This window comes from Lactuca saligna, chromosome 3, assembly GCF_052625555.1.
Source record: "Lactuca saligna cultivar CGN05327 chromosome 3, ASM5262555v1, whole genome shotgun sequence".
NCBI lineage: Eukaryota > Viridiplantae > Streptophyta > Magnoliopsida > Asterales > Asteraceae > Lactuca > Lactuca saligna.
Genome location: NC_136419.1, coordinates 94,854,532 through 94,865,079, shown reverse-complemented (window position 1 = coordinate 94,865,079; position 10,548 = coordinate 94,854,532). Strand labels below are relative to the sequence as shown.

The 10,548-nt window shown below is 38.2% G+C and overlaps 1 protein-coding gene across 1 annotated transcript; it reads left to right on the top strand.

The window, feature by feature from the left end:
* The first annotated feature begins 554 nt into the window (after positions 1 to 554).
* LOC145035794 (uncharacterized) lies at positions 555 to 2,618 on the top strand. Its single transcript, XM_078984305.1, has 2 exons — positions 555 to 1,304; positions 1,752 to 2,618. The coding sequence occupies exons 1-2, from the start codon at positions 555 to 557 to the stop codon at positions 2,616 to 2,618; spliced, it is 1,617 nt and encodes a 538-aa protein (XP_078840431.1).
* Positions 2,619 to 10,548: the final 7,930 nt, after the last annotated feature.

The window sequence follows — 10,548 nt, the reverse complement described above, 5'->3', positions numbered from 1 at the left end:
AAAAGATTTATATATATAAATTGTTGCATTATTTTTATTTTATTGACGTCAATATGCATGAAAACCACGAACTCACTAGGCCCTAGGCTTACCCATTAGAATCTTTAAATGCACGCAACCCAGGAAATAACGTAGCAAGTGGCAGCGGGAATGGAAAGGATAAAGTTCAGACTTGAAGAAGGCGATAAGTTTTGAGGAAGACGTAGCGCACCAAGTGTTTAATTAAATTTCTATTTGCTTCCGCTATTATTATTAATAATTACATTAGAATTTGAATCTTGATTTTTGGAAGTTTTGGGACTATGTTAAGTTATATTTATATTTGAAATTTGGGGTGTTACAAGTTGGTATCAGAGCGTTGTTTAAGCAGATTAGGTGTTTCCGTAAACACTTAAGCTAAGACAGGAAGGGTATGTTACGGGTGTGGTTCCCCTAACCACATTAAGTCGGAATATCCCCAGAGTTAGGGTAACAACAATCAAGTCAGGATAACAGACAATCGGTCGACGGATAAAAAGGCTGACACTGGTAGACTGAAAGCTAGAGCTTTTCGCATGACGGCTCAGGAGGCTCAGGAGACCCCAGATGTGGTGACAGGTACTTTCCTAGTAAACTCAATTCATGCTAGGGTGTTATTTGATTCTGGTGCAAATAGATCTTTTGTGTCTACTACTTTTTGCAAAAACCTGGGTAGAAATGCAAAGACTCTAGAACATGCCTTAGAAATTGAAACTGCTGACGATCATTGGGTAGTAGTAAGAGAGGAATATGATGATTGCTCTATCGAAATAGAAGGTAGTGTGCTACCGTTAAAATTAATACCTATAGCCCTAGGTGATTTTGATATTGTTATAGGGATGGATTGGTTGTCGAAAAACCAAGCGATTATAGATTGTGAAAATTGGATTGTTCAAGTTTGGGTGCCAGAAAAAGGAATGGTAAAGATTTACGGTGATCGGCGAATTAAGGACTCTATTTTGATATCAGTGACTAAGGCAACTCGTTATCTAAAGAAAGGGTGTCAAAGTTATTGGGCATATGTTCTCGATGCCAAGCAGGACAAGCCTGAAATAACACATATACCAGTTGTACGCGAGTTCCAAGATATGTTCCCTGATGACCTAACTAGCTTGCCACCGGATAGGCAAGTGGAGTTTCGAATCGATCTTACCCTAGGAGTAGCACTGATAGCTCGTGCGCCCTATCGGTTAGCACCAACCAAAATGAAGGAGTTGATGGCTCAGTTGCAAGATTTGCTCGACAAGGGTTTTATTCGGCCCAGTAACTCACCGTGGGGTGCACCAGTACTATTCATCAAGAAGAAGGATGGGACAATGCGAATGTGCATTGACTACAGGGAGCTAAACAAGGTGACTATAAAGAACCGATATCCATTACCGAGAATTGATGACCTATTCGATCAACTCCAGGGGGCAAGTTACTTCTCAAAGATCGATTTGCAGTCAAGGTATCACCAGCTGAAAGTCAGAGAAGAAGATGTGTCGAAGACAACCTTTCGAACTAGGTATGGTCATTACGAGTTTTTAGTAATGCCATTTGGTTTGACCAATGCACCAGCTGCATTCATGGATCTGATGAACCAGGTGTGCAAGCCATACCTAGACAAGTTTGTAATTGTCTTTATCGATGACATATTGATATACTCTAAAAGTAAGGCAGACCATGAGCAACATCTGCGGCTAACACTTAGTCTATTGAGGAAAGAAAAATTATTTGCCAAATTTTCAAAGTGCGAGTTTTGGCTTCGGGAAGTCCAGTTTTTGGGACATGTTGTAAACGAACATGGTATCAAGGTGGACCCAGCAAAGATTGAGGCGATTGAAAAATGGGAACCACCAAGAACCCCATCAGAAGTTCGAAGTTTTCTTGGGTTGGCAGGATATTATCGAAGGTTTATACAAGACTTCTCGCGCATAGCTGCACCGCTAACTACCCTATCAAGGAAAAATGTGAAGTTCGAATGGAGGCCAGAGGTAGATAATGCCTTTAACGTCTTAAAGAAAAAGCTTAGCAGTGCACCAGTAGTATCTTTACCAGAAGGAAATGATGGTTTTGTTGTTTATAATGATGTATATAAGTTAGGCTTGGGGTGTGTTTTGATGCAAAACGGTAAGGTGATTGCTTATGCCTCACGACAGTTAAAGGTTCACGAGCATAAATACCCAACGCATGATATGGAGTTGGCTGCAGTAGTGTTCGCTTTAAAGATTTGGAGACACTATTTGTATGGGACAAGGTGTCAGATCTTCACTGATCACAAGAGTTTGAAATACTTGTTCGATCAGAAAGATCTGAAAATGAGACAGCAACGTTGGATGGAACTATTAAAAGATTATGACTGTGAGATATTGTACCATCCACGGAAGGCAAATGTTGTAGCTGATGCACTAAGCCGTAAGGAAAGAAGAGAGTCACCGAAGACTCGGATGATGAAGATTAGCATAACCACCAGCTTATTATATGATTTGAGAAAGAATCAAGAGGAGGCCTCGAAGGAAGAGAAATGGAAAAGTGAAAGGGTGGCGGGAGTAATACAATCATTGGAAAAGGATAGTCGTGGCTTGAAGTGTTTCCTAGGAAGGGTATGGGTACCATGAGTGGGTGAAGTGCGTAACTTACTTCTAAAGGAAGCGCACATGTCAAAGTACTCAATCCATCTGGGAACAAACAAGATGTATCAAGACTTACGAAAATCTTACTGGTGACCTGGTATGAAAAGGATACAGCCTATTTTTTTGAAAGGTGTTTGACGTGCTTGAAGGTGAAGGTTGAACACTAAAGGCCATACGGTCAGTTACAGTCAATGGAGATTCCAGTGTGGAAATGGGAACACATCAAAATGGACTTTGTGACCAAGTTACCAAGGACACCGAAAGGATATGATGCGATTTGGGTAGTTGTGGATAGATTAACTAAATCGGCGCACTTGCTTCCGATTAAGGAGACATACCCGTTGGAGAGGTTAGCTAAATTGTACGTTGACGAGATAGTGAAACTGCATGGAGTTCCACTGTCTATTATTTCGGATCGGGATAGTCGTTTTACGTCGACATTTTGGGGTAGTTTTCAACGAGAAATGGGTACTCGAGTAAAATTAAGCATGACATACCACCCGCAAACAGATGGGCAAAGTGAACAGACAATACAGACCTTGGAAGACATGTTAAGGTCTTGTGTTTTTGAATTTGGAGGGTCGTGGGAAACTCATTTGCCGTTAATTGAGTTTTCCTACAACAATAGCTATCATGCAAGTATAAAGTCGCACCATATGAGGCTCTATATGGCAGGAAATGTAGAACTCCATTATGTTGGAATGAGGTGGGGGAGAAATAGTTGGCTGGACCTGAACTTGTTCAGCAAACTACTGACAAAATCCAGGTGATTAGGGATAACATTAAGGTTGCTCAGGATCGGCAGAAAATTTATGCGGATAAGCGGAGAAAGCCAATAGTGTTTCAGGTTGGTGATAAAGTTATGTTAAAAGTTTCCCCATGGAAGGGCGTTGTTCGTTTTGGTAAGCGGGGGAAGTTAAGTCCTCGCTACGTTGGACCCTTTATAATTAAGGAACGAGTTGGAGAGGTGTCCTATCGATTGGAGCTACCAAGGGAAATATAGGGCATTCATAGCACATTCCATGTCTCTAATCTAAAGAAGTGTCTAGCGGATGCCGCCATGGAAGTGCCACTTCAAGAAATTAAGGTTGATGAGAAGCTATGATATACAGAAGAACCTGTTGCAATTGTAGATCGAAAGGTCAGAAAGTTAAGGAACGTGGAGATACCGTTAGTGAAAGTTCAGTAGAAGTATCATAAAGGTTCAGATGCAACATGGGAGACCGAACGAGATATGATGATTAAATACCCTCATTTATTTGATTGGTTCAAAATTTCGAGGACGGAATTTTTCTAAGGGGGGAAGTTTGTAATAACTTGTATCAAAAAAACATATATGTAATATATATAATTTGATTATATCAATTTAAAAGAAAGAGGATTAGTTCGCAATTAATGGGTTAATTATATACAAATTATGAGGCTTAATGATCAAAACCGTCACCTTGATTAGGCTAGTTAAATGCGAGAAAATGAAAGGGTTTCGCCGGTTATAGACTTAGGCATTATATATAGCATGAAAAATCAAGTGGAAACCCCACTGGAATTGTGAAAAAGACGAAGAATCAAGGGAGAAATCGGGTGTTGAATTTCTTGAAGATTTTCGGAGTGGTTCTTGAAATTGAGGTAATATTACGTGATTTAAGTTTGATATTGTTGTTTGGATAGATTTACATGCATGATAGGTGTATTTTGGTTCCATATGTTGTCTTGATTCGACCCACACTAATAGTAATTTGACAAAAATCTAAAAATAGAGTTTTTGAAAATAAAACATGCAACTCGTATGTTTATAGAATTATTGCTAAATTTTTACGGGAATATGCCAACAGAAGGTGGAGATGTTTTGTGGTAATTTTAAAAAAATATTTTACATACTTTTTCGAAGATGCATTATATTCTAAAAATGGCAGTAGGTAAATTTGTTTGCGGGTAAAGAAGATGACTATCCGGGTATATTTCTTTTGGGTGGGCGGAATTGTTTTTCAGTGTTTTAAAATAAATTATTTACAATTTTAAAACCAAAATATAGTAGGAGTTTACTGGTCAATAAAGGTGATTGTACTCAAGGTCGTGTTATTAATCATTGGGCGCGTCTCCTTTTATTTCAGTTTTTTTTTGGGCAAAATGAATCGTGTTCCTTTACTTGCTTGAAAAGATATTTACACAAATGATCCTTACCTTTTGAAAGGTTTGCTGAATCTAACCTTGTGCTTAATAAGCACACATTTGTTGAAAGAAAAGTTAAGTTCATGAAACTTTAATTTTAGTCCCTGAAGTATTTTTTTATGAACTGGGGTCTTATTCAAAAGTTAAATACGGCAACTTCACATGGTCGTATTTTTGAACGCTGTGAAAGTTTATTTATTTATTTTTATTCACTTATTTATGTATCTATTTATTTTATATGTTCTTCTGAGAGTAAAATTCTATTAGTTTAACAAATTAAATTAAAATATGACATCATATGTTTAGATATCTGATTTATGCAATGTTGGCATATATTTAAGTAAGATTTTACAAATGTCGTAAATATGTTAGTAAATAACTATTGGTGGGTCGAACAAGATATGTGGATATCGGAACCAAAATGATCGCATAGGATGTTTTTCTAGGATTGTTGCCTTAGAAATATGTTGGTTAAATGTAGGGAGCGTGTAGCGTGACAAGCTTTGGTTAAGACCTAACGCCAACGAGGTGAGTTTCGTGTGAATTTTGTGGTTGCTTGCATGAAAAGTTGATTCTAAATTATTTGCAATTATATGTTATCGTTGTTATTGCTATGAATATGTGTGTGAAATTTTGTGAATTATTTCATATAAAAGGGTGAAAATGGTGGGTGACATATAGGGAACAGGTGTATTTACACGGTCTTATTATTAGTCGTCGTACAGGATGTTAGTACGCGGCGGAGAGCTTACGCTCTGTTTATCTAGCCGTAAGCATATTTGTTGTGCCCGGCGGAGGGACTCGTTCCCTGGAAATGACCGTAGTTCCCTAATATGTCATCAAGGGTGGAAAGAAATGAAAAGATTTATATATATAAATTGTTGCATTATTTTTATTTTATTGACGTCAATATGCATGAAAACCACGAACTCACTAGGCCCTAGGCTTACCCATTAGAATCTTTAAATGCACGCAACCCAGGAAATAACGTAGCAAGTGGCAGCGGGAATGGAAAGGATAAAGTTCAGACTTGAAGAAGGCGATAAGTTTTGAGGAAGACGTAGCGCACCAAGTGTTTAATTAAATTTCTATTTGCTTCCGCTATTATTATTAATAATTACATTAGAATTTGAATCTTGATTTTTGGAAGTTTTGGGACTATGTTAAGTTATATTTATATTTGAAATTTGGGGCGTTAAAACTTCACACAAATATATTTCATATGAATATTTAATTATATCTTTTATCTTCTAAAAAGATTGTTAGCATATATTTATTTTATTATGTATGGTCCATATGTTTATTGTACATCCCATATATTGATACGGGCCCATACATTTATTATTGTATTTATTGTATTGCAAATGCTTGAAAGCGATTTCATGGAAAAAAAAATACAACTCAACATGGTATCAGGCTTTTCGGCTAACCCTAATATAATCAATCCCTCCTGACGTCGATCCCAGCTTCACCCTCTACCTTGCTCCCTCTTTTGCTTCTTGCTGTTTTCGTTCTACTTCATCATGCCGAACACAGATACGTCTACTCCTCCAAGCAGCCCTTCTGACACTATTTACGGTATCACTAACATAAAATCGTATGTTCCTCTTCTCTTGATCTTAATCGTCTGAACTACGATTCCTGGAAAGAACTCTTTAAAACCCACTGTGTTGGATACTCGGTTTTCGATCATCTGGACGGTTCCTCCACTACCAGATTGATTGTTGACCCTTTATGGAAGACTTTTGACAATATTGTCAAATTATGGTTGTATGGAACTTTATCTCAGTCGGTTCTGTAAGCTATTCTTATCCCTGATGCTACAACAGCCGATGTATGGAAAGCCATTGAGGATCTCTTTCACAAAAATAAAGAAAATAAAGCTTTGGAATTATATGATTAACTTCGAAACCTGGCCATTGGGGACTCCACTGTTATGAAATATTGTACATCTATTAAGTTCTATACCCTAAATGGGTTGTCTCCAAATTTTGCTCACATTGTCATGACCATTCGCCATCAAAAACCTTTTCCAACATGGTTGGAGATGCGAGCCATGCTCACTTTGGAAGAACGTGCCATGATCAAAAATGAAAACAGGATTGTACCGACTCCGCACATTGACAAATCATCTGCCCCGACGATTCTTAACACCAAACATCAGCCTCAGGGCCGGCTTAACATTTATGTTAATTAAGCCCTTGCTTAAGGTCCCCCAATTCTAAGGGGTCCCACTTAACCTATTTCAGTAAATCTCAATTGGTGGATTCTTCCTTCTCTATTGGCGCACACCACAAAAATCATCAGCCAAGTGACCGATTGTTCTTCTTCCTTCTAGTTCTTTGATTCTCGATTCTTAGCAAGAAAAAACAACGATTTTTTGTAACACGTAGGCCCATGAATCATGTTTCTGCTACAACTGCTTGTCTTGAAGGTAAGTGAGTTTTTACTTATTTTGTGCTCAGAATTTTCTTGTGAAAATCAATTTAGCTTTCCTTAAAGGTAATCAAGTGGATAAATGTTGAAACGGAGTGATCTCAAAGGGTTAAGCTAGCTTTGACTTTGATTGAGAGTTAATTATTCAGCATCAGAACTTGGATTACTTACTATTAGGTGTTGTGTTAGCCAAACCACTAAATGACACTAATAAGTTTCAAGTTCAGCATCAAAACTTGGATTTTTTGAGTAGATAGTGCAGACTTGATTATTGACAACTATGTAGCAGAAAATCATTCTAATGATCATCCTCCATGTTATATTGTTATTTTCTTTTATTGATCCAATCACACCTGATGTGCATATCTTACTGTGTTGTTTGTAGCTGAGGCTTCATCATTATTGACAATAGAACTTGAAAATGATTTGTTAAAAGCCTTATTTCATATTATTGATCCAAACTTTAGGACTAAAATTGTCACATGTGGATTTGTGAAGGAGTTACATGTTGATGATGCTTCGGGAGAGGTGTTTTAGAATAGATTGTAATCAGTTCCATAGAGACTATACATAAAGATTTTTGACCTCACTCAACATTCAATTTTATATCTCAAGTTTCGTTTTGGTTGGAGCTCACAGCACCAGCATGTCTAGTCAAGGATATGGTAATTGAAACACAAACATCATTCTTTTGTGAAAACATAATGTATGTTAAATTTGTGAAATATTATGTTTATGCTGACATGTAATCAAGTGAAATTGAAAACGTTCTTAAGAACAAAGTTTAGATCTATGATTACCTAGGCACATTAGTTGTATCTAATATTCTAACTAAAAACTAACTCGAAATAAATATTTTAAAATCTGAACATAAGTTAATGTACATAATTATTTAATTAGGTGTTATAATTCGGAAGATGCAAAATTTTATTTTAAGGTAATAATATGTACACTAAATATATTGATTCTCTTTAGGTCCTCATTGAAGAGTCAAGGAGATTACAAAGTTATGACTAGGAGAACTTTACTGCAGAATAATGTGAGTACAAAGGGCCTCAAAAGTTTGGTTTTATTAGAGCCCCCACAATGGTTAAGCTGCCCCTGATCAACCTCCACCCTCAAATAATTCCACTTGTGGATCCTCTCTCAGTGGCAGGGGTGGCGGTCGCAATTCTCGTTGATATAGCGGTCGCGCCAGCGGCCAGAACAGTGGTGGTCGAGGTGGCTGATTCAATTGGAACAATGGTGTTTTTCATTCTCCTAGTGCTTGGGGATGGATTCTTCGCATGGCCCATGTCATCTTCACCTCAAGGTGGCCTCCTGCCATAGCCTACGATGGCCCCTTGGTCTTTTCAGCCGGCTCCTACATGTTGATAGGCCATTACTACGTGGCCTACTGCAGATCCAGCCCAACAAGCGTTGCTTACTACCGGACAACCCAAAGTTGGACAACCCGCTTCTCTCCCACCGAATGGCAGTATTTTCAGTACTCGCAACCAATGGATCAACCTACATCATTACCTCAAGCATTCAACACTATGTCTCTTCAAGACTCGGGCAATGCTGACTGATACATGGACATAGGCATTATGGCTCATCTAAACAACAACACATGTATTCTCAAATCTGTTAATCATAACTGTCTTAATTCTTAGGTTTTTGTTGGTGATGGGTCTCGAATTCCTGTTGTCAAAATAGGTACCACCACCCTAGGTTTAAATCCCTTTCATGCTCTTATCTTAAAGAATGTCCTTATCACTCCCCAAATAATTAAAAATCTTGTTTCCTTTCGTAAACTTACTCGTGATAATAAATGCTCAATCGAATTTGACGAGTTTGGTTTTTCTGTGAATGACTTTTTGACCAAACAAGTTCCCATCCGATGTGATAGCACCGGGGATCTCTACCTAGTTACAAGTCCAACTCCTCAAGCTCTTTTCAGTGTCACCCCATCTACTTAGCACCAACCTCTTGGTCATCCCGATTGTCACACCCCCGAACCAGACGGCGGAAACGTCCGAGGGCTATCGTGACTCATTGAATACCATCACAATGCATATACATGAAACATAACATTATACATCACCAACATTTGGAATGATACAACTGGTAGCGTTTACATTCATTACATTGTTCAAAACATTACATTCTCAAAAAAAAAAAAAATTGTTTGATACTACTTAAACCACAGCAAAACGTCATAGAGTACAAATCATCCTTCACCTTATCTGTTACCTGAGAATACAAGTATTTTGAAAAACGTCAACATATGAAATGTTGGTGAGTTCATAAGTAGTGTTTGAAATCCAATGTATTGTTTGAAAACCATCAGAAAATCCGATATTTTCTAAAAATAGAATAGTGTAAAAATATGCGAAGATCCATGAGTATGCTTGTTTGAGTTCTATAGATGTAAGCGTAAGAGTTGTGAAATTCGACCGGTAATTCATAATTGTACTTGTTGAAAACCCTAGGAAAACCCGACGTTTTCCTATCACTTTGCTTTACTTAGTTTGTATACTGTTGTTTCGTTGCGTTAGAGGTAATCGTTGAGCTCCGGAGGCATTGCGAGTACAGTGGGTGGTGAAGTGTTGTGACGTGCGTTAATGAAAACGTCCCATCGACAACCTTACAAGCAATCCCTTAGGCGTCACTCGTAATTATTCACACAACTCAATCCTCCCGGACTTGTGTAGTCCCACGACCGGAAGGAAGGAGAGAAGGTGCGAAACCCTCGGTATTTCCCCGCGTCGTTCAAGACTATTGCAATTGCGAAGGGCTTGAAGCCCAATCCCGCAATCGTGAGTTCCCGACTTTACTAGCAGCACTGAAGGACCCTTGGGGACCAGCAGCATGTTTGCCATTGAAAGTCCTTTTACGTTATGTCAGATCGGTAAAACCCAACACTTCGTAAGAGAGAGAGAGAGGTCTTCGGGCCTTAAGATCAGGTCATTGGGCTAGCTAGGCTCAACAAACAAGATTTTACACTTTTGGGGCCCAAAGGTGGTGCGTAGACGTCTGTGCACACTCGCATGTATAGTGACTTCCCAATCGTTATTAGTTATGAATCGTAATGTCGTAATGTCATAGTGTCGTCGTGTTAGTAGTTTCGGATTTTTATTGGTTCGAGACCGAACCAATTCGTTTCACAATGACTTTTGGTGTTGTAATGTATTGTATTTCGTCGATAGTCGTGGTACTATCATTTGATCAAATTGCACGTATTGAACTAGTCTTGAGAATTTTTCTGTTTTCAGCCCCTCATTATTTGTAAAAATTTACTTTTTCAATCCTTTATTTAAAACTTTCC